At 42.7% G+C, this 25,472-nt stretch overlaps 1 protein-coding gene across 10 annotated transcripts in view; it reads left to right on the forward strand.

Moving 5' to 3' along the window:
* The window catches only part of LOC310702692 (spermatogenesis-associated protein 7-like), a 60,067-nt gene that overhangs the window by 17,049 nt on the left and 17,546 nt on the right, over window positions 1-25,472 (forward strand). For 5 of the 10 annotated variants that reach the window (XM_083494679.1, XM_083494674.1, XM_083494673.1 and 2 more), the window contains 3 exons: window positions 471-563; window positions 7,423-7,470; window positions 23,325-23,446. In XM_083494679.1, the coding sequence (XP_083350805.1) occupies window positions 471-563; window positions 7,423-7,470; window positions 23,325-23,446 (263 nt within the window). Of the gene's footprint in view, window positions 1-470; window positions 564-6,739; window positions 6,793-7,422; window positions 7,471-17,854; window positions 17,949-23,324; window positions 23,447-25,472 lie in introns of those variants that run through there. The other 5 variants (XM_083494676.1, XM_083494677.1, XM_083494678.1 and 2 more) reach the window with 3 other exon arrangements.

Genomic DNA, 25,472 nt, shown 5'->3' on the forward strand with positions numbered 1-25,472 from the left:
AAGGTATTCAGATTTCCCGAACTTTTATATGTTTCTCACTTACTCATTTAATCTAAAAAACAAAGTCCTGGCTGCATATTTGTAGTGCAGTGAAAATAGGCATGCATTCATTTATTTCTGCTTTTCCGCCTCCATCCCTTTTAAATCTTTCCAAATGAAGATGATATTGAAGATTAAACAACAGCAAGCACCATGTTCTCATGAGAGCTTCAATGGCAGATGATACATAAAAATTGTGATTTAATAAGAATACAGAGAGAGAACTCATGCATTATTTATTGTAAACTGTAGTGACTGAGTAATCAAACAGGAGTGGAGAAGCTATGCTGAATTATCACTTATCTTGCTTCAGATTTCTCATACAGTGTATTTCTTTGTGTAAGAATCCAGATCTTTCAAAATAAATGAATGTGCAAGATACTTCTTAAACCCATTGACTGAAAAAAACTTTTTGTTTTTTGTTTTCTTAGCCTTTTCTCCCAGTTCTTCATGCAAGTTGTCAAGCCAGTACATCATTCAAGATCACATGTCTACACATTACAGAAAATTGCTATCTGCCAAAGGTATTTGGACTGTCAAATAATAAGTGTGCCCATCAAGCTGATAGCTACAATCACATAACGGGACTTGTTTCTTTGGCGGTTGACTGGCATCTTAGCAACTGGCAGAAAAACTTAGGCCTAAGAGAGTATTTCTCAAATGCAAAACCAGAGTGCGAGAGTAATTTCTAAGGGATCACATTTCCAAACGTTATGTCTGAAAATCTTAAATACATATTGAGATTTGAGTTTGAATTCCCTGTTTTGTCTAGCAAGTGAGGTAGTCACTACTTAGAACAGGGATAGGGAAACTGTGGTCCTCCAGGCGTTGTTGGACTTCATCAACCCCAGCCAGCATGGTTAGAGATGGTAAAGGTAAAGGACCCCTGGGCAGTTAAGTCCAGTCAAATTTGATTTTGGGGTGCAGCACTTTCTCCATTTTCAGGCCAAGGGAGCCAGTGTTTGTCCACCGACAGTTTTCTGGGTCATGTGGCCAGCATGACTAAACCGCTTCTGGTGCAACAGAACACTGTGACGGAAGCCAAAGCACACGGAAATGCTGTTTACCTTCCAGCCACAGCAGGAATAATAATAATAAATTTTATTTATATTCCGCCCTCTCCAGCCGAAGCCGGGCTCAGGGCGGCTAACAACAATAAAACAGTACAACAGTGCGACACAACACAACACTCTAAAATCATTCATTATAAAATTAATTTAAATCAAACCAATGGTAACCATTGGGCCAGAGCTCCGCGAAGATTGCCGAAGGAGGGAGTCAGGCTGCGCCCTGGCCAAAGGCCTGGTGGAACAGCTCTGTCTTGCAGGCCCTGCGGAAAGATGTCAAGTCAAGATGTCAAGGTACCTATTTTTCAACTCGTACTGGTATGCTTTCATACTACTAGGTTGGCAGGAGCTGGGACAGAGCAACAGGAGCTCACCCTGTCGCACAGAGTTGAACTGCTGACCTTCCGATTGGCAAGTCCGAGAGACTTGGTGGTTTAGACTGCGGCACCATCCGTGTCCCTTGGTAGGGATGATGGGAGTTGGAGTCCAACAACTTCTGGGGGGGGGTCACAGGTTCCCCAATCCTTGATTTAGAAGAAAAAAAACATGTGACCATGAGCAAAATCTGTGTTGCGGTCCCACCTACATGGATGAGAGATGAAAGTGATGATGATGGTGATTTTTTATTATTATGTCATGGCATCTTTAATGCCTGTGCAAAGTTATTTCCTGGGCCTGTGGGTGGACTGATTCCTGGTTCGTTCCAGTTCTGTTCCTTAAGGCAATTCCATCATGCTTCCTACTTAGCACAGTCTGGTCTTGTATGTTAAATAAGCTTTGAGATTCCAAGACCAGAGTCCTATCTCGCATGATGCGGTGAGATCTTGGGCCTACAGTTCTCCTGCTGAAATCCTGCAACTGGTGTATATCACAAATATTGGAGGGTCCAGGGAGGTTGGTCCTACTTTTGTTGCGCTGAAGTGTAAGAGTGCCCTTCCAGATAGCAATAATGCAGTAACATCTGGGGAGTACAGTGGTACCTAAGGTTAAGTACTTAATTCATTCCGGAGGTCCATACTTAACCTGAAACTGTTCTTAACCTGAAGCACCACTTTAGCTAATGGGGTCTCCCGCTGCCGCCGCGCCGCCGGAGCATGATTTCTGTTCTCATCCTGAAGCAAAGTTCTTAACCTGAAGCACTATTTCTGGGTTAGCGGAGTCTGTAACCTGAAGCGTATGTATCCCGAGGTACAACTGTATTGAAGAACTAATAAAGAAGAATGATTTGTGGACGGTCCTGTATAAATCCACTATTATTGCATCAGTTACATGTTACAGAATATACCTACCAAAAATACCACAGGTGTGTTTGTGTGTGTCAGGGCTGCCGCCCAGTCCCAGCTCACATAGGACCAAGTCAGCCAGCGTTCAGTTTCAAAGAGTCTTTATTGGATTACAGGTTCCATTTCCAAACTGCAACGTGCAGCCCTACTTCTTCTAGGTCAGAACGACGAAGACCCGTCTGAGTCTCCGCCTCTAGCGCACCAGCTTAATACCCTAGCCTTGCTCCACCTCCTGCGCCTTTCCTTCCGTCTCTGGGTCCTCCTGCCCCCCTGGGTCTCTCCCTTCCTACTCTCTTCTGACGCGGACCCCCCTGACCCTTCCGCCTCCTTGCGGCGGGCTTTGGGACCCGGTTCACTCTCTGGGCTGCTGACTGCGCCAGCTTCCGTTACATTTGAACTTGGCGCGCGCGCCCAACTCTCCACTTTCCTCTTGATCGTTTCCTCGCTCCCCGAGGTGGGCGTGACTACTCCTGACTCATGCCCTCCCTCCTTCTGAAAGTCTCCGGAGCCCGATATCTGGTCCCCTTTCTCCCCGCTGCTCCCGGCTGGGAACGTGGGTCCCGATCTCCAACTGCTGCTTTCTGATCCCTCTCTGGACCCTTCTTCCTGGGGTGTCCCCCTGCTCTCCCCCCTTGCTCTGGCTGCTGGCGCTCCCTTCTGGGAATCCTCGGACTCGCTAGACAGGCTCGGTGATCTCGGGTCGTCATCCCCACTCATCCTTCCTTCGTATTCCTCCCCCTCGCTCTCTGTCTCCTCCCTTCTCTGCGTCTCTGCTCCTGAACCCCTGACAGTGTGTTTTCTCTTTTAATATGCCATCATGCATAGGTACCCCTGCCCGTTTTCTGTCTGTAGTAACATTTGTCCACATTTGGCCCCCAATGCATTTAAATCACACAGAGAAGAAACAGCTAGGATTATTGCAGGCAAAGCACCCAAACTTTCACCATTCGAAATCTCATGCTCATAAATGTTCAGAAGCATCTCAGCTACGTGAGGGGAGGCATCCATAATTCACACCTGCTAAGTGAGAGATTTTACTTTCTTGGGCTCCATGATCACTGCAGATGGTGACAGCAGTCACGAAATTAAAAGATGCCTGCTTCTTGGGAGAAAAGCAAAGACAAACCTAGACAGTATCTTAAAAAGCAGAGACATCACCTTGCTGACAAAGGTCTGCATAGTTAAAGCTATGGTTTTCCCAGTAGTGATGTATGGAAGTGAAGAAGAAGGGTTTGGATTTGATATTCCACTTTATCACTACCCTAAGGAGTCTCAAAGCGGCTAACAATCTCCTTTCCCTTCCTCCCCCACAACAAACACTCTGTGAGGTGAGTGGGGCTGAGAGACTTCAGAGAAGTGTGACTCGCCCAAGGTCACCCAGCAGCTGCATGTGGAGGAGGGGGAAGCGAACCCGGTTTACCAGATTACGAGTCCACCACTGGACCATAAAGAAGGCTGATTGCCAAAGAATTGATGCTTTTGGATTATGGCGCTGGAGGAGACTCTTGAGAGTCCCACGGATGGCAAGAAGACCAAGCCTATCCATTCTGAAGGAAATCAGCCCTGAGTGCTCACTGGAAGGACAAATCCTGAAGCTGAGGCTCCAATACTTTGGCCACCTCATGAGAAGAGAAGACTCCCTGGAAAAGACCCTGATGTTGGGAAAGATGGAGGGCACAAGGAGAAGGGGACGACAGAGGACGAGATGGCTGGACAGTGTTCTCGAAGCTACCAACATGAGTTTGACCAAACTGCAGGAGGCAGTGGAAGACAGGAGTGCTTGGCGTGCTCTGGTCCATGGGGTCACGAAGAGTCAGACACAACTAAATGACTAAACAACAACAACAACAACAAAGGTGAGCAGCACCTTATCTCTACTCTCTGCCCCCACATCGTGAAGAAAGAAGAGGTTCCCAACAGAACATGAAGGAACTAATTCAAGGACTCGCATGACCTTCAGCCAATTCTTTCAGTCCATTACATTCCTTGAAGCCGAAGCCAAAATTTATAGGGACGAATTCTTCACACGCCAGGACCTCGGATGGAAGATCTCATTTGTCCAAATCAACTTCAAGTCTTACTTTCTCTCCCACGTTGAAACTGCTCACTGGAACAAACTCTAGCATGCTCTTTTTAAGCTGCAAACCTTTTTACACAGAGTGGCAAGTCGCAGCTACATCTGACCCAGGTTTCAGGCATTCAGAAGAAATCTCCCTCAAAGCTCAGTTCTGAGCATTTAAACTCTGCACAGAGTCATTTGAAAGAATCAAAGCACAAAATTAAAACCTGTGAAGGATTTCTTTTCATGCATTGCAAATCTTTTCCACCAGTTCCCTACTGGGCTAAACAGGGGAAATGGAGAAAAATGGCAGGCATGCTTAAATAAAAGCCCTGCATGTGAAAATATAGGTAGTGCACTGCTTATGACTCCCCCCCCCCCCCATAATTCCATTGTATCCCTGAGGTGCGGGTATTGAAATAGCCAAACTAACATTCATTGTTCCCTTAGGTATTCTGGTTTTATTATGAGTTGTATCATGCCTAAGAACAGAAAACATTCATCTTGAATGGAAAGGTTTTGCTTTCACTCCCCAGCTCATTTACTGACATATTTTGGATTAGAGAGGCATTTTCCTTCCAGTCAGGTTGTCTTATTTCGATCCTGGGGATTTCACATTATCCTGAAGTTTGACTCCAAGAGCCCACCTGCTGTGCCTTAGTAAGCAGATAGCTTGTTGTATATATGGGTAACTCGGGAGATGCAAAGCTAATTTGAAACAATTTTCTAAATTATAAATATATATAACAGATTCCATGCATCCACGTAATCTGACCCTACCAAAGAACAGTAATTTTGAGGTGGGCTTGAGCAACACCTGGTGATTTCTGACAAGGATAAGGTGGCTGTTGCTGGAGCAACTGAGGAGGACTCCCATCCATGCATGTGTTTCCATGTTTGCTTGGGACCCATTTGCCTAAACAGGTCTGCAGAATAAACCCTTCTGTACAGTACTCTTGATTTCTCAGGGCTCTTAGCAGCCAATTTGTAGGCAGAACAGCGAGGCTTTGATTAGAATGGAAGCAGAGGAAGGTTGGGATTTTGTTATCTCAGGAGGTTCCATACTAGCTGAATATCAAAACAAACAAAAAGTTTGCCGACCCTGAAAAAGTAACAAGCTAGCAATATTCTAAGTATGTACGGTTTCAAAACTCTAGTGTCTAAAACTACCAGCCCACAGCCTACCCTACAGGACTGTTGTGAAGATAAAAGTGGGGAAGGGGAAGACAATTGTTATGTACTGAGTTGAATAGGATCCAGAATGCAGCAGTCTGATTGGTCCTAGAACAATAGGATCCAGAATGCAGCAGTCTGATTGGTGCACAGAAGCCACCCAATCCAGCTCCAGGTGGAAGTGAATCCGCAACCTGATTGGCTTATAGGAGAATCTCAGAATTAGCCAATCACGTGGGGCCCATTGTGTAAATAATGTATATAAAGCAGACATTCTAGGGGAACTTCCATTCCTCCTCACCACTATGAGCTGAATAAAGAGCATGAAATCCACTCTCAACTCCGAGTATATTTCAACAATGCAGTCTTGAGCTCCTGGGAGGAAAATCAAGATGCAAATATACAACAACGAACAACAAGTATGTGCAGTTTCACGAAGCTCAGCAAAACATATGTACACACAAAACATTCTCCCTATATGTATGTGTGTTCATATGTGTATGTTAAAATTCTTATAGGCTATACGAAATGCAGTATATCCTTGTGTAGAGCCTATAAGAATTTTAACATAAGGTGTTTAATTATTTTATGGTTGTATTTGCTGATTCATTGTGGAATGCTCTCCCCAGGATGCTCACCTGTTATTTATTTATTTCATAAAATCTATCCACCGCTTGATTGTAAAAAAACAAAAACCCTCAAAGATAAAATAGTATATGCAAGAAAAATTAAAAACCCTGTATTAAGGGAGTTACTTCTGAGTAAAACATCCCCAAACCAGCCAGTTGTGTTTTAATCTGCAAAAGCTGGAACGCTTGAGGAGTGATTGAAATAATGTGGACACAAGAAAAGTGCTTTAATGAACATACCCCAATATTATCCACCATATTCGCCTGTTTCCCGTACTATTTGGTACCATTGGTCCATGCTTACTCCTGACAGGTCTCTCCAGTGTCTGGTTTTGATGTTTCTGGCTGCTGTGAGTAGGTGGGTTATGAGCTCTTTGTGATGTGAGTGGGCATTATTGTCTTGGAAGAAGGTAACAGCTGAGTTGAGATGTTGAAAGATAACCTTATCACATCAATGTCACATGCAATGCTTAATCTTTTAAAATGCAGGGCTCCAGCAGTTGTTCATGGTAATGAGATTGAGCCATGCAAACATCTTAACTGTGAGCACACTATCTCTGTTTCAATCATTAAACCAAACATGTGAGTGTAATGGTTAAGAGCAGTGGACTCGTAATCTGGTGAACTGGGTTCGCGTCTCCGCTCCTCCACATGCAGCTGCTGGGTGACCTTGGGCTAGTCACACTTCTCTGAAGTCTCTCAGCCCCACTCACCTCACAGAGTGTTTGTTGTGAGGGAGGAAGGGAAAGGAGAATGTTAGCCGCTTTGAGACTCCTTAGGGTAGTGATAAAGCAGGATATCAAATCCAAACTCTTCTTCTTCCTGTGTAGGGAGCATGATGCTTTGCACCCCAGGTCACATTTGTTCTTCCATATGCAGCCTTAGCCACCAAAATTTTAAGCTACAGCTGAGGATTTGGCCTCATAATCAACGAAGAAGAAATAGAAACCTACCACAAATAATTTCCTCTTTTATATATCCCATATTGCGGTTAGATTTCTAAATAAAAGGTTTAGAGAAGGAGGTTACTTAAGAGCACGCTTTTAATTGAATCCAGACTTTCAACAACCCTATCGCTTAGAAGCAGGTCATTCATTACTCTTTCCTGTAATTTGAAAGCAAAATACAGAAAACATAGATAAACAACTTTTTGTTTTGTTTTGTTAATTCAGCTGCTGTTGATTCATCTGCTCCAAAGAGTTTGAACACGAGCATTAAATGTAAGTATAACTTGTTTTGCTTTCAAAATAACGTCTGGCTTCACCTTGTTTGGTCTGGAAATATTTGCTTTGGATGATCCCTCTCGTTCTCTCCTAAAACCTTCATGCCATTTCCCCCAAACCACAATAGTTTCAGCATCCCATACAGCACTGACCTGTTGGCAAAGAAAAATAGCACTGTCCGTTACTTTAGTATTGTCTGTGTTGTGTGGGAAGGGTGCTGTTGCATCTGAATTATTTGTATCAGTTCATTAAAATATTTGGCTAACATGTATTTTAATCTGATTCTCACAATAGTGGTAAAATCCAAAAGTCTAAGCACAAACTGATTTTTCAATTTTAAGGCTGCAATCCATTATAAGACATTCATTTATAAGCACAGGTGCATTCCTTTGTACCCCAACGCCCCCTATAGGCAGGAAGTGATTCGTTTAGATACGTTGAACCTCCCTGTTGGAAAAAAAAATCATGGATTATACAAAAGATAATACGGATTTCAAGATTACTGCTTCAAAGTGCATTGAAACCTCTCGCACTCTTGGGGTGAATGAGATAAATCCAGACTTAAAAGCATTTACACCATGTTTTAAAAGAGAGGCGGGGACCCTTTTTTAGAGCATGAGGGCCGCGCTCTGTTGTGGATAAATTTCCAGGGGCCACATTCCGGTGCTGGGTGGGGGCACAGGGGAAGGTTGCAATGGATATGGCTTTGACCTTTCAATAGCACAAAATTCAGGAATGGTTACACTCACACCTCTCCATCCTCCATTCAGACAAGTGAGAGGTTCAAGGACAGATTCCAGCCAGGCCAAAACATCCAGGGGCATGTCCTGGGGAGAAGGAACATGGCCTAGGGAGAGTTCCACAGGTCAGCTATAGCAGCACAATCCTATGCATGTCTATTTAAGATTCAGTGGCACCGCAGCCGTCTTCAGGCAGTCGCCCTCCCACCATTAACAATAGGGTGTAACCTGCCCCAGGTGTGCATAGGCTCCCTCTGTGATTTAGAATCTTAATCAGGCAGGGTTCTAACCAGAGGACAGGGAGCCTACTCCAGGCCATCCCTCCAGTTGTGTGGATGATGAGGGGGAAGGGCTGCCTCACTGCCCCCCGCACATGATTGTTAATCCCGTGAGGGCAAACACCTGAAAGGGGCTCAGGTTCAAGGGGATTTATTCCTATCTAAGTGTGTGTGTGTGTGTGTGTGTGTGTGTGTGTGTGTGTGTTAACTATGCGTCCACATATCAACTTTCCTGTGGTCTTTGTGTCACCTGTGTGACTAGTTAGATAATGGCGCTGCCACCAATGCGTTTGGCGCCATGATGGGGCAAAACCTCATTCATCAAACCCCCTTCATAGGGAGGTGTGCCTGTTCCCTATACACTGGTCACATTTGGACACCAACTGTGAAAATTTCCACTCACCCAGGCTTTTGAGAAAATCAACGTTTACTAAAATTTTGGCATCTCGTATCCCATTGCACGTTTTTGTTGTTTTTTGTTGTTTTTGTTTTAGAAATATATTTTATTGCATAGATTGTGTTTTTATGCCGTTCACTGCCCTGAGCTCCCACGGGAGGAAAGCTGGTAGAGAAAAGAAATGAAATGAATAAAATTATTTAATTTTTTTGGTTATTTCCATAAAGAGCCTGCAGAAAGATGTGCAGATTGTAAGCAACAAATAAGAAATGGATGAAATGTTTTTTTGCACGAAAAAGGATGGTGTGTGGAAGGGCCCCTGGGAGTATGATCCTAATTCTGGGGAGTGGAAAGAGGAAGCCATTTCATAATTCTACAGCCCTCTAGATTTTCTGGTTTGAATAAACTCCAAATGTCACAATGGGTCCCATGCAAGCAGACCTCCCCCACCCCACTCCACATACAGAGTTACTACTGAATTCTGGGTTGGCTTCTGGACTTTATTAGCTACCCCTCGTATTACCTTCCAGATTCATTCTCATTACTGGGCAGATTATCTGCTGAGCAAGCATTCCTCCCAAAACAACATTCCTTGCAGAAGTGCCTTAGAATGATTAAAGAAGCCCAGTCCTCCTTCTTATGAGAGAAACAGCAGGACTTGCATAGCATAGCGAAAGGGTGGCTGAGAAGAGAGGGAGAAGATTGTACGACATAGCAAATGTGTTGCTAGCTCTGCCCTTAATCTGGAAGTTAGTCTTAGCTCATTAAGTAGCTTGTTCGTCAATGGCATTGAATCTGCTCCTCTGCCTCTCCGCCGTCTGTGGCAGAACACGGGTTGCTTGACTCTTGTTGTGTCTCTATGGAAAAGCAAGTTAATTGGGGGAAATATTGTGGGTTTGTCTTATCTGCTGTCATTGCACCCATTGCAAGCCAAATCTATGGATATAGATGATGCAGGAGCAAATGGAGCATGTTCTTGGGCTGGATCTACACTGACCCTTTTATCGTTATTAGAACAATGTTAGATACATCATTCTGAAACATCACAGGGCATACTGGTAAATTTAAAACGTTCCTTACCTTGTTGTGTCCGTAACAATGCAGTTTCCCTATTGCCGGCTCCTGGTTGCTCTGTTAGAAGCAGAATGCAATGTGCCCATCTATGTTATGAAAATTATTCCTTAACCCTTCCTTAATGTTATAAACCATTAATGTAGATCTGCCCTACGTCCACCTCTAACCAATGGATACCACATCTAAATTTTCTCACTATACCTAAGAAGAGCAGTTCTGCTGGCCCGTGTCAATGTTTTACACAGCAATCCAAGCAAGAGGAAGCCAGAGTGATTTACGCCAAGGTAAATTATGCCGGTGGAGCTTCCTTGTTCCCAACTCCTTTCAGGAGCAGGGCTACTGCTGGCTGAGGTGGCCTGAACATGGCAGACGGGAAACAAGACTTTCAAACAGAGTTTGACTTGCGCCACTCTTTTTGCCAAGTTAACTACTGTGGGATTGCCAGGTCATGTGACCAAGCTGAAAGGGGACTGGAATGGGATAGGTCTCCCCTGCCCAGCCCCAGAACACCCCTCTTTTGAGACTTCAGCTCAGCCCTGGCTCATCTGCAATGGAGGTCCTACACTGGTATACAGTGTCTCTGGCTTTAGCTGGTGTAGCTCAGCCAGAGATCTGCCTATTCCAAACCTCCCTCCTCCCAGCACATCTTGGGTTTTGATCCCTTACCCTCTAAGGTCCTAGGCGGCAGATTTGCCATAGTTCCTTTCAAGGATAGGTGCTATCCTTGTAATCATTTGAGATTTTGAATTGGTGTCTCCCATTCTTCTGCTGTAGATTTTATCAGTGAGTTAGATCAGTGGTTCTCAACCTTTTTTTTTTTTAATCTGGGCCACACTTTCAAAATAAACATTTGCTTGACCCACAACAAATTTTTTTATATAAGAAATACATTGGAAAACAAAAAGAAATAACTCCTAGCAGTGCTGGATTTTTAACACGGAACACTACTTTATAATATGATCATGGGACAGCCAGAAAGTCTAAAACAATGCAGCTACATAAGAACATGAATCATTTTCAAAATATAATATTGATTGTCCTTGAATCTTCCCGACACATTTGCCACCCTCTCCTGCCACACCCATGTGGTGTGCTACATCCTTTGAGAATCACTGGATTACGTGATTCACAATGTGTTTCCTGGTTCATTCTTTGAGGCCACATTGAGTATTCTACTTCACGGGCCTATTACTGAACAGGTGGCAAGATATCTGAATGTTGTCACATCGCTGAGATTTGCTATGATTGTTAATTCCTAGCATGTCAACGCTAGTGATTAATAACTTGTTCTGCTGAGGTTATGCATTTGTACTTTATATTTTGTACTCTGTTTATTGGTTGGCCAACCGTAACGAACACTTGATTGACTGAAGTAATGTCAAGAGAGTTTTTAGGCTAAAGAAAATCAGTGCTGTGAGATACAGAAGATGCTACTAAGTATAAAGACAAGATCTGGAGGGGATGTAACAATGACTAGATTAACCACTTAGAATCATTTTGGACATGATGTTCTTTGTCTCAAAACACATTGGGCTGTGTCAATATCCAGTCAGCTAAACTCACATCCAATCCACGCTTTCATGTAAATCAATCTTCAATTTATTCATTTATACATCATGCTTATATCCCACATTTCCTCCAGAAGGAGCCTAGAGCAAGAAATAACTTCGACAAAATTAAAATTAAAAACCAGACATATTTTAAAAATGGTTCAAATACAGTAAAACGTGTAACCAAATCTTGTGTCTCAAGAGGCCCAACAAAGCAGAAATGTTTTTAGCAGGTGTCTGAAAGAATACAGGGATGCTACCTAATATCAAGTGGCAGGGAGTTCCAAAGTACAAGGAATGACTTCTTACAAGTGAAGAGCAGGCATTGCATGCCACATGTAAACAAGCAAGTTCTGCAGATCCAAACAACTGAGTGGGCGTATATGGGGTAAGGTGATCCCTTAACTAAACTGGTCCCACACCATTAAGGGTTTCAATACCAATAGTAACACCTTGAACTTGGTGGCCTGTCAGAAATCCTGTCAGAAACCATGCTGCAGGATAACTTGTAATAATTTAACAGTAACTTGAGCACAACCTGTACAGCAAATAATCTGCAGATGATCCAAGACCTAGCTGTAGAATAAGGAATAATGGAAGGCTGAATCTGACTTGAGATAAAAGAGATGGTGGAGATGGGGTGAAAGGTCAATGCAAGGCCAGCTGCAAATCAGTTTTCTTCTTCTGACCTAAACAGGATTAAATTGCTACACAGGGACAGCCTAAGGTGCGATCAGTTGCTAATGGATTTACAGAGGGGAAATTAAAGCAGTTCTAAATACAGAGACTAAGGGGGGAATAAAACAAACAGCACAATGAGGCAGAACATCTACTAGCTGAGGGAGAGAAAATGTTCTCAGTTTCCAAAACATACAGAACAAATGTCAAGGAAAGGTAATTTAAATATGTCTCAGTAGTTACCTGTTGGAGTTTGGATTCCCTCCTCCAAACTATTTTTGTTACTGGACTAGATAATTCCCAGTGCTTTTAAAGCCTTACTTACAGTTCTGTAAAAGTAAAGGTGGATCTACACACAGAAAAGCCCCCCCACTATAAATAAGTCAGAAGTTAAATCATTACAAAAGAAAAAAAACCACACAATGGAAAATCACATAGATTTTTTTTTGCTCTCCAGCGCTATTTGGTGTTGCATGTTTATAATACATTCAAAATGCTGTTTTTTGACTAATATAGCTGAGTCTTAACTTTCACTTTTGCTTTCATGGTTGTTGCTGTTGTTTCCTTTTTAAAAAAAGGAAATAAGAAAAAAGAGTGTACTGATTTACCAAAATGCTCAGTTCACTACCACAGGTAAGTCAGATCTGTAGAAGAAGAAGAGTTTGGATTTGATATCCTGCCTTTCACTCCCCCCCCCCTTTTTTAAGGAGTCTCAAAGTGGCTAGCATTCTTCTTTCCCTTCCTCCCCCACAACAAACACTCTGTGAGGTGAGTGGGGCTGAGAGACTTCAGAGAAGTGTGACTGGCCCGAGGTCACCCAGCAGCTGCATGTGGAGGAGCAGGGAAGCGAACCCGGTTCACCAGATTACGAGTCTACCGCTCTTAACCACCACACCACACTGGCTCACACTGAAGTGGCTCTTGTGACCTAATGAACTCATTTTATTTATCTAAGGCAGCAATTCTCTACCTACTTACCTGGGAGTAAGCCCCACTGAATTCAGTGGGACTTATAATCCATTTGGACATTATAGGACTCTACTGTAGCATTTCAAATAAGGCATCCACTCAAAATAAATACTGTAAGGTGCTCACTCAATGTAAGTTCTAAGCACAGAGTTAATAGGCCTAATGAGCAAACAATTCTTTAGACATAAAATGACTTAATATCTACCAGAAGAAGGTCGTGATTAGTGTTTGCATTTGTAAAGCTACTGGATAAACAAGGAGTATGTCAGAGTGATGTGGCTACATCGTCAATTTTCTATTGTGTGAGGTATGCAGTTACCTCTTTAATACATTTTAAAACAATAATGGAGAAGACTTGTCCCTGATTAACGACATTACCACCGAATAAATATGGAGCCATTTTTTTAAAAAACCCGTGAAGGTTACAAAAAATGGCAAGTGCCGTGATAAACAAGGGCCTTAACATAATCACTCGTCATACTGAATGGCATCAGATTTTTATCCTTAATCCATGAAAGCTCATAAAGATGCATTCACTCTTTGAAAGCATAGCATGTACGTCACCTGTCCCACAGATGGAAAACAATAAATTCAGGTAATAACAAAGGATAAATGTATAAATTGTTCGATGGTAGCTGACAGGGTTTTTCCCCCAGCTGGAACTCAGTTCTGGCAGCTCTCAGATGGGTGCCATTTTATAAGAGAACAAAGGAGGCATTCATGGAGAGTTCTGGCACCCCTTTTTGTAGAAAAATAGCAGTCGTCGTTGATGACTTACAATAGGTGGCTAACAATTGCCCCTCCCCCCGGTAATTAGCTTGGGGTGGGTGTGTGAGAACCCCCAGAAAAGTACACAGGGAGGGGGATTGTTCCGTCTGGCAAGTTGATGTGCTTGTGCAGATGGAGCATTTATAATAGCACCATGTCGAATTCCATCCAATGTGTCCTCAAAGTGTGGTTGGACTAGAAGAAGAGTTTGGATTTGATATCCCGCCTTTCACTCCCTTTAAGGAGTCTCAAAGCGGCTAATATTCTCCTTTCCCTTCCTCCCCCACAACAAACACTCTGTGAGGTGAGTGGGGCTGAGAGACTAGTCCAAGGTCACCCAGCAGCTACATGTGGAGGAGCGGAGACGCGAACCCGGTTCCCCAGATTACGAGACTGTTGGATTCTTAAGCCTTATCAGAGGAAACTGGCCACTCTCCAGGCACTCGGCTTAAGCTCCTTGTTGACCTCCCCGTCTGCGTCTCCCGGCAGGATCAGGCTAGGTCACTATCGGCGATCCTCCTCAAGCATGAGAAGAACACACCACTCTTCCCTCCTCCCTGCCTCCCCCAGGGAGGGGAAAGAGACAGACAGAAATGTATTTACATGTCTTTATTTCTGTCCTTGCAGCAGTACAGAGAAACGCGTCTGTACTCATCACACTCCAACAGTAGAGAGACAAACTCCACCCCTGTACTTCCAGTACAGGTCAGATGACACTCTGAGCTAACATCCGGTGCTCAGTACAGCAAATAGACTGTCCCTTTGTTCCCATGGTACAGTCCCAAACATCAACATCCTGTTTTGCATTCCAGCCAGCTGCAGCTCGTTGCCGCATTGCTCCTTTTCCGTAACAGAGACTGCCGCTCTTAACCACTACACCACGCTGGCTCTCAGCTTTGTTGAACTATAACTTCCATCATCCTTGATCCATGATGGCTGTGTACAACTTCCAGGATCCACCTGGGATGCCTCTGCAATACCAGCAGCTGGCTGGCAACTTTGAGAACAGATGGGCCTTTGGCTTGCTCTAGCGGGGCTCTTATGTTTTCATTGGTCGTGTTGGCTAGGACTGCTGGGATTCCAGCAACATCTGGAGTACATCGTGTTGGCTGTCCTTCACATACAGCAACTAAATTCAGATTCAGGGTAGATAATAATAATAATTAAAAAAACTACAACTTTTATTTGTATCCCACCCTCCCCGCCTGAGACTGGGCCTCAGGGCAGCTAGGATAACAATAAATCGGGAACATTATCTATTTAACAATAACCAAGATGCCTTAAAAAATGTAACGCAAATGGGTCTGGGATCATTTTTCCATCTTGAGGTAAATACCAAGGTATCTAGGGGTAATAACATATCCAAAACACATTTTTAAATGTATTTTTGAACAAAGAACTGTACTGCAAAATGCATAAATGTGCAGAATCCAATGGATAATTACATTCTGATCCACATATTAGTTCAGGACTTGACTTACATCAGAATTTTAGTTACAGATAGGTAGCCGTGTTGGTCTGCCATAGTCAAAATAAAAAATTCCTTCCAGTAGCACCTTAAAGACCAACTAAGTTAGTTCTTGGTATGAGCTTTCGTGTGCATGCACACTTCTTCAGATACCTATCTGAAGAAGTGTGCATGCACACGAAAGCTCATACCAAGAACTAACTTAGTTGGTCTTTAAGGTGCTACTGGAAGGAATTTTTTATCAGAATTTTAGAAACTGAATTCCTGTGGGTCATGCAGGATCTCACAAGAGTTCTAAGGGGATGGGTTAGCCAAGATGGGTTAGCCTGCATAAATCCCACAGTCGCCCAATAATAGTCTTTGCCTGTTCAGGTAAACTGAATTCTGTTTTTAAAAGCTGCTTTGGAGCTAAGATGAGTCCTTTAGGCTCTTTAATCGTCAGCCTGACAAACTGCAAGCAATGCTTACATCCAGTCCAGGGAACAGCTATTAGCTTCGTCTTATTTGTTCCCCTTGTAGAACTTAGCAGGGAGGAAGATGGGGACAAAATTAGAATTAGTTGGCTCGGCCTGTCGTTTTCTCTGGCGCCACCTAGAGTTGGCCTCCTTGCTTTGTGCCAAATGGGCACCAGCCTCTACTGAGTTCTACTAATTGATATAAAGCAAGTACAGATGAGACAAAAATGTGCATGCAGCTTCTTCTGTACTAACAGACAGTTGTTCATTCATTATTATAATGATTATTATTGTTGTTGCAATTGTGGAAATCTGAATGAAATGGCACTTGGGTCATCATTAGCATTACACTCAGCTTGTGGATACTGGCAGAATTAACATAACATGCTTTGTTTGTTTATAGCAGATAAAGATGATCACTGGCTAAAAATAATACTTGCGACGCATAAAATTAATAAGCTTAATAAGCTTGGGTCAGCCACAACACAAAAGCAAAGTTTAGTATTCTCCTTTATAGGACAATTTATACTCCCAGGATGCCACAAGCCATGATGGGCAAATTGGTCAGTTTCAGTTCAGTCAATTTTAAGTTCAGTTCTCCACTTTTCCTCAGCTTTTTTTTTTTTTTTAATGACCTCAAGAAAATTCATTACTATTTTAGGGCAAGCTTCTAATATACACATTTTTGTATGCAATTTTGCAAAGCCATTCCTCTTAATATAATGCATTTTGTATCTGTTTTCACTAATGTTCATTCATACGCAGACTTTACTCTAGTATATGCATTTCTGCCCATGTTACTTAGCTGGAGAAGTGCATTGCAAAATTCAGAGAAATGCGAGTTTTAAAGGGATCGGCTGTGTTTCTGTTTGCATAGGGTTTCAAAAAGTGCAAAATCTGTACGTTCGCCTTCAAATGTGAACTGAATTGAAATTCCCAGTGGCTACTAAGCACGCTTAGCTCTCACTGGCCTGTTTTGGGTTATTTCTTCTATTAGTGATTTTAATAAGGTTTTTTTTGGGGGGGGGGTTGGTTGGTACTTTGCAAACCATGGACTTCCCCCAAGTCCATTGATTTATCCCTCTTCTGTATGTATGATTCCAGTTTGACTACATAAGGATCACCACTCACAGTATGTAGGATTTTTTCCCCTTAAAAAAAATACTCATACCTAAAGGGAAACATATTTATGCCAGTGTATATCTATATCTAGAAGCTGCACAGAAGGTCTGATCATCTGCTATAGATAAATATGAGTTATCAGCCTTCTTATGTTATATATAGAACTATTTTGTGAAGCCAATATTTCTGGAAAGGGGGGGAAATTACCTAGTGTAGCAGATTGTTTTTCTGTCAGCCTAGCAGTTTAGCTTATAGCTCATAGCATGCTGAGACCTTGCTTATTATTATCTGCTATTTCACTGCAGTAATCTCTGTGGGGCAAATATTAGTCAATTAAATTAGTTTAGAATAGCACACTGCCTTTTTTTATTAAGTTTGTAAATTGTTTGGGAGCTCAGTGCTGATTTAAGACTGCAGAATTTCAGAGCAATGTTTCTACGTGGATTTCTGGGCATTTGGGTACAAGCCAGCCAAAGTTAAGCACTCATTAGTCCTCGATAGTGGGCAGTGTAGTGCGACATTATCACTCACTTGACCTCCTGGTCACTTGCATAATTTCTGTGTACTAGGAGGTAGAGGGACAAGGGACAAGGTGGTGGGGTCAGTGTGGTGCAAACACGGCAGCAGAGCCAATCTGGCACTCCTGCTAGTTTGTTTGCACCGCAACAACTCCCCCCCTGCCTCTCGCCTCCCCTTCTACCTCCCAGTAAGCGGCAGCAATGCACATGGCCAGAGATCAGGTAGTGGCATCAGCCCATCATGCCACCCACTACTGGATTGAGATGGGAGAGCTTATGCGTGAACTTATCTCTCCCGCTGAATTCAAAGCATACTTAATTTTAAGTGGATTCTGCCCTTAATTTATTTGCTACTTCATTGTAGAAATATACAAACGAATGTGAAATTGCCACAAGAGAAATCCAGCCTATATGAATGATCTCCATCACTCAAGCAAGTCAACAAGGCTCTTTTCCATGTAGGATTATTACTCCCTATTAATCAAAACTAATGAAATTGTATAGCATTTCGGAAGAATCAACTTGTTCAGCCGCTCAAATAACTATTCAGGGGATGGCTTCTCTTTCTCCATCTCCACACTGCTGCTGTGGCTAGTTGCCTTCTGGCAATTATGCGTGATGTGAGGAAACCGATGCAAAAGATTCTTCTTCCTCTCTCATAATACTAGAACCTTGGGTCAGCGGAGGAAGATGTTCAGTGAGACAGACAGACAAAAGGAAACGATCCTTCGCAACATGCGTAGTTAGCCTACTCTCTCTCTTATGAATGGAAGGGGGTCTAATATTTGAATATGAAACATGAAATTGTGTCCTAAACACGCATTTTAAATTTCATTTCAGTATCTTTCACCATTCAAGAGAAATATAATGTTGAAAACAAAGAGAGAATGCCAAATAAGCCAGTAAACCTCAGGCTCTTGCTTTGCCAATATTGTTTAAGGCTTTAAAAGGGTGGCTGCTAGGGTTGCTATATTTCAAAAAGTGAAAATACAGACACAAAAGTTATTGAGCTTTTTTTTCCCCCCCCCAAAGTTGTTGAGCATCTCTCGCTCTTGCTCTCGCTCCCTTTTTCTTTTTTGGCCTAGGTTCCAGGTTGCCAGACATCCAGATTTTCCTGGACATCAAAAAAGAGCATTCCTGGGATTCCCCCCCCCCTTCCTTTTCTCCCAGGATCATTTTAGTCAGCAGGATCCCTGATTGGCTAGAATTAGCTCCTGTGATTTAATATAGGAAGCATTGCTCTCATTTTAAATTGGCTTCATTTGCCCATAGCGACGTCAACTCAAAGCCAGCTAGATGGCTGCGTAGCACTATGATGCCATCACTTCAAGAATGTGACCCTTTATTTATTGCAATTGCTCCATGACAAATGAAGCAGTAACAACAAAGAGGGGAACAGTGGCAGAAAAATGTAAGATTCAAGTGTTTTCAGGTAGGGTTTCAGCTGCCCCAAATTGCTACTTTCAAGGTGAAAAGCAACCATAACTCATCCCTAATAATACTAATACTTATGAATCTAAAATCTCAAGTGTTCAGCTTAAGGTCATGCCCTAATGTTAGTCAAATTCTACCTGCTCAAGTGGCCAGACTTTTTAACCATACTATCTTGCTGCCTCTCCCAGTATTGATGGGAGTTCTGGTTAGTTCCTGCCTCCAGGAATAAATGCATGTCAATTGGTCTTCATAGCTACGCCTTTCCCCCTAATCTACCCAGAGCCAAAACCTTATGCTTAAAAAAAAAAATCTCTGCCAAGCAAATCATGCCCAAACATCAAAATAGGAAAATGGTTAGCATCTGAAAGTCCTTTAGAATAGTTTCGTATAGTTTTTTTAATCAGGTGTGCATCCCACAGTTTGGTCAAACTCATGCTGGTAGCTTTGAGAACACTGTCCAACCATCTCATCCTCTGTCGTCCCCTTCTCCTTGTGCCCTCCATCTTTCCCAGCATCAGGGTCTTTTCCAGGGACTCTTCCCTTCTCATGAGGTGGCCAAAGTATTGGAGCCCCGGCTTCAGGATCTGTCCTTCCAGTGAGCTTCCAGTGAGCACTCAGGGCTGATTTCCTTCAGAATGGATAGGTTTGATCTTCTTGCAGTCCATGGGACTCTCAAGAGTCTCCTTCAGCACCATAATTCAAAAGCATAAATTCTCCAGCGATCAGCCTTTTTTTATGGTCCAGCTCTCACTTCCATACATCACTACTAGGAAAACCATGGCTTTACCTATATGGACCTTTGTTGTCAAGGTGATGTCTCTGCTTTTTAAGATGCTGTCTAGGTTTGTCATCGCTTTTCTCCCAAGAAGCAGGTATCTTTTAATTTCGTGACTACTGTCACCATCTGCAGTGATCATGGAGCCCAAGAAAGTAAAATCTCTCACTGCCTCCATTTCTTCCCCTTCTATTTGCCAGGGGATGATGGGACCAGTGGCCATGATCTTAGTTTTTTTTTATGTTGAGCTTCAGACTATATTTTGCGCTCTCCTCTTTCAAACTCATTAAGAGGTCCTTTAATTCCTCCCCCCATTCTGCCATCAAAGTTGTGTCATCTGCATATCTGAGGTTGTTGATATTTCTTCCAGCAATCTTAATTCTGGCTTGGGATTCATCCAGTCCAGCCTTTCACATGATGAATTCTGCATATAAGTTAAATAAGCAGGGAGACAGTATACAGCCTTGTTGTACTCCTTTCCCAATTTTGAACCAATCAGTTGTTCCATATCCAGCTTTCTAGCTTTCTAGCATGGAGTAAATTGTTTTATCACATTGTTTGTACTGAGTTCGACAAATTGGTTATACAGTGCCCTGGATATGTTCCCAAAAGAATAATGGTGACTGAGAAGACAGCTGTCACTTATAGCCATGCCAACAGGAGCAAGGAAAACAGGGTGGTGATGATGGGCAATCAATTCTGTTAAGTCAACGGTGCCAGACACGACTTCTCCTGAATGTCAGTGGGTGCCAGATACTAATGCACACAGCTGATTACCATGACCAGAAGAAAATGCTAATGAAAATATTGCAAAAAGCAATTGTTTGTGGATGGAAAAATAGATGAGTGGATTCCTTTCTGCAAACAATTGCTTTTTCTTGGCTTATGCCATGTAGCATTTCCCAGCTAATATCCAAAACACTGCTAGTCATGTTGCAGGTAATATAGGATGATGCTTTTTCCAAGATTCCTTACTCGGAGCAGAGGCTGGTGGGTGTTAGATGATGTGCTTTTAGAGCAATACTTTTTGCATTGACCTCTAACATCTCAAAGTTGGAGGTACCGCTATGTCCTTCAAATCGTTCTGAGGATATAGTGTTACAAGGCACACCGAGACTAATTATCTTCAACATTTTTAGACCCAACTTTAACTCAGCCTATATCATGGGACCCACTTTTATTTTATTTTTATCATATGCTGTCCACCTCTCTCTTTCTTCCCTCCCTTCTGTTTCCCTCTTAGCGTCTCTTAATACTCCTCTGTTTTTCCTGCCTACAGCCTACTGTTCTTCCTTTCACTTTCTCCTTCACTTGTCTCAAAAGCATTTGAAAGAATCATGGTGCCACCGCTGCAACCCATTTGTTCTTCACAAGCTGCAGGGAATTGTCATAGCTCCATGGTAGAGAATCTGCTTTTGCAGTTCCAGGTTCAATCCCTGGCATCTCCAGATAGGGCTAGGAAGGTCCCCTGCCTGAAACCAAGTCAGTGCCAACGGTGCTGAGCTGCATGGACCAATGGTCTGACTCAGTGTAAGGCAACTTACTACATTCCTAAGCTCAAGACCAGTGACTGACCCTGATCTTAGAGGCTGAGAAGAGTGCTGTTTCGGCACTCCTTATAGCTGCAACACAAAGGTTATTATTATTATTATTATTTTATAAAATATTTATTAAAGATTTTACACAATACATCACCCAACACATAAAACACCATCACCAAACATAGAAAAAAAAGTAAACACAAAACACATAGCATACAGCATAATTAGTTTTCACTAAACCAAACTTCCATGACCTTCCTTTCGGACTTCCTCACATCTCCCTTTCCTGCGTTCCCATTTATAAAATTATATTCAGCAGTGCTTCACCTTCTTTCAAATCTTATTTTGTAATTTTCAGATATTATGTCTCCAATTTTGAACTTTATTATCAAATATTTAGATATTTCAGTTTGACATACTATTAATCAAAATTTCAACCTTGTTCTTATGGGTCGCTTATTTTCATACATCTTTCCATTAATTTACTAATGCCAGATTATTTTCAGATTATTTGTTTACTTATTCAATTTGTATACCGCCCTTCATCCAGGGATCACAGGGTGGCTCACAATATGAAATCACAAAAATACAGAAGATAGTAACAAACAAAAGCAATAACTCCCACATCTGTTCCAGCATCCTGTTCTCTCAGTTATCAACCAGATACCTATGGAAAACTTGTAAGAAGGACCTGAGTCTAACAGTGTTTTCTTGTGACTTAAAGCAGGTGGTGTTCAGAGGCAAACAGCCTCTGAGAGTAGAGGCAGAACATTCCTATCATGGCTAGTTCCATCAGTTGATAAATCTGTGAAGGATAAGGCCGGTGGTATTTTTCTACAAAAGGAGGTGCTTGAGCTCACCTTGTTCTCTTATAATGGCAATGGCCCCCACCTGAGAGATGCCAGAACTGAGTTCCAGAGAGTTCCGGCTGAAAAAACGCCCTGTAAAAGGCTAAACTCCTTTTAAATCCATACATGTTGGTGACCATCCCTGCTTCTTTTTTTCTTTTTCTTTTTTGAAATAATTTTTATTTGATTTTACAAATACAGAATTATAACAATACAAAATACATCCCTATTTAGAGATTTCTCTGACCCACCTTTCCGTCCATGGGTCCTATTGTCAACCTTTTCAACTGCATATTATTTCATAATCCATCTTTTATGTCTTTCCATTTTGCCCATAATATTTGCTATATTACAAGTATTATTACAATCCTGCTAATGTTTTCATCTGCCTACAGTGGTCTCCAAGATAATTTTTTTAAAAATCCCCATTCTCTATTGAAGTTTTGGTCTGCTTGGTTCTTGAGCCTTCCACTCACTTTTGCCATTTGGGCATAATCCAACAGCTTAATTTGCCATTCAAGTCTGGCAGGGACTTTGTCTTCTTTCCATCTCTGGGCTAGTAATATCCGTGTGGCTGTTGTCACATACATAAAAAGTCTTTTCTGCTCCTTTGGAATATCGGTACCTACAATTCCTAATAAAAAAACTTCTGGTTTTTAAACAAAAGCTATTTTAAACATCCCCCCCCCCAATTCATTATACAGCGGTATCTCGGGTTAAGTACTTAATTCGTTCCGGAGGTCCGTTCTTAATCTGAAACTGTTCTTAACCTGAAGCACCACTTTAGCTAATGGGGTCTCCTGCTGCTGCCGTGCTGCCGAAGCAGGATTTTTGTTCTCATCCTGAAGCAAAGTTCTTAACCCGAGGTACTATTTCTGGGTTAGCGGAGTCTGTAACCTGAAGTGTATGTAACCCAAGGCACCACTGTATATCATTTCCCATAATGCTTTTGTTACCTTACATGTCCACCACATGTGGTAGAAGGTGGTGGACATCACTGCTTCTTATGTGGGGGAACCAATTTTCTTGTTTAGCAATGCGCTGGATGAAGAAGTGACCTGGACAAGAAATAGACTTGAGACATCCATTCCCAGCTAGGTGAAGGTATACATGTAATTGCAGGAGCACTCCTTGTCCAGCTTCTATCCATGCCATTGTACTTGTTTATTGTACTCCAAGAAGCTGAAATGCCATTTAATTTGTGCTTACAAACCCTTCCTGTTTTCCCATGTGCAGACCAGGACCAGCAGAAAAGAGACGCGCTCATTAAAGCAGTTGAGAAATACAAGAAAGAAATGTCCCGGATCCCTTCTGGACCTCCATGTCATCCCAGGAGTGTTTCCACGGAGAATTGTAAAGTATGCAGAGGATATTGATTGTGCAATCTGTATGCGACTTATTTCTGAAGGCTGCCTTCCTGGTTTGTTCCCAAGGGACAACGTCCCAAGCTAGCTGAACCTATGGCTGGCACTTTCCTCTCCTATTAAGAATTCTGACAATCTCAGCTTTCAATTTTTTCCTCCTTTAAAAAAGTAAAGCAAGCCTCTAGACTTCCAGGTTGTCCATAAATGCTTGAATATAAGCTGGCAGCTGGAAAGAAAATAAGAACTCAGTCATGCCATCAGGGTAGGATTTGGAGGGAGGGCAGAGGTCCATGGCCCAACTCAACAGAATGAGAAACCCAGCAAGGTTGGCTTACCACATTTTAAACTTATTATATAATATTTAATTTATGAATTACGTGAAATAGCACACTCTACCATCTAAAAGAAGTCCTCCCCATTTTAGACCAGTAAGTCCAGAGTCTAAGTTACCTAACTGTACCATTGAAAGAATTATATTGTTTTAAAATTTCATGGATCTCCAGACATAGTTTCATATGATAGTCTGGTGATGACCATGGGGGGAAATCAGGATAATCTTGCATTTGGAATGAATCATAGAATTGTAGAAGGGACCATACATTTAATGCACATTTAAACCATGTTACCTCCCCTAAAGTATCCTGGGAATTGTAGTTTGCACCTCACAGTTGCCAGCAACCTAAACATTTGAAAATTTTAGTTTAATTACCAGGATTTTTCAAATGTGCTTTAAATCTGCTTTCTTCCAGGTTGGAGGACCTGTGTGCTGAACAACTCCTTTGGGTTGGTGGCTGCTCAGTGGCACCCCTGGCTTCCCCTTACTCAACGTAGCTTGTTTTTGTTTTAATTAAACTTCTTATTACTATTACATTAGCATTAAGCCAGGCATTGCACAGTCAGTATTTAATTTAAACTGTTTTCCCCAGCACCATTTGTTTCGCCCACTCTGCAACTGAAACTAATTGGCACATGCCCCATGTGATCTGGCATGTTCCTGTGAGTCGGAGACATTTGCCATAAACATTGACACAATGACCTAAGCTGTGCTCAATGCCACCTTCTGCTCAGTATCCCAGCCACTCACTTCATCCTGTTGTTTTTGCCTCACCTGAACAAGGAGCAGTGATGCCATCGTGCCAAACCTGCTCCCACCTAAAAAAACCCCACAGCTTTTGGGGACTTCTAAGTCAGACCCTGACTTAGGGACACGGGTGGCGCTGTGGGTTAAACCACAGAGCCTAGGGCTTGCCAATCAGAAGGACGGCGGTTCGAAACCCTGCGACGGGGTGAGCTCCCGTTGCTCGGTCCCAGCTCCTGCCAACCTAGCAGTTCTAAAGCACATCAAAGTGCAAGTAGATAAATAGGTACCGCTCCAGTGGGAAGGTAATTGGCGTTTCTGTGTGTTGCTCTGGGTCGCCAGAAGCAGCTTAGTTGTGCTGGCCACATGACCTGGAAGCTTTACGCCGGCTCCCTCGGCCAATAAAGCGAGATGAGCGCCGCAACCCCAGACCATTAGGTCCAGTTGTGGACGACCCTGGGGTTGCAGCGCTCATCTTGCTTTATTGCCCAAGGGAGCCAGTGTATAGCTTCCGGGTCATGTGGCCAGCATGACTAAGCCGCTAGCAGCACACAGAAATGCCGTTTACCTTCCCGCCAGAGTGGTGCCTATTTATCTACTTGCACTTTGACGTGCTTTTGAACTGCTAGGTTGGCAGGAGCAGGGACTGAGCAACGGGAGCTCACCCCGTTGAGGGGATTCGAACCACCGACCTTCTGATTGGCAAGTCCTAGGCTCTGTGGTTTAACTCACAGTGCCACCCGTGTCCCTGTTGCAGAATATACTTGCTCCCAAAACCCATCACCTGCCTGCCTGAAGAGGCCTACTTTCTCTCTGGACTTATGAGCAGGAAGTCATGTAACATCTAAGCAAATACAATTTAGAGGTCTCTGCAGAGATGAAGTATTGTGGTTACTTCTATGTTGTGAAGAAATTGTTTTTGTCAGGTCTACGCAACTGATG

This window comes from Podarcis liolepis, assembly GCF_965112155.1.
Source record: "Podarcis liolepis genome assembly, chromosome: 3".
Lineage (NCBI taxonomy): Eukaryota > Metazoa > Chordata > Lepidosauria > Squamata > Lacertidae > Podarcis > Podarcis liolepis.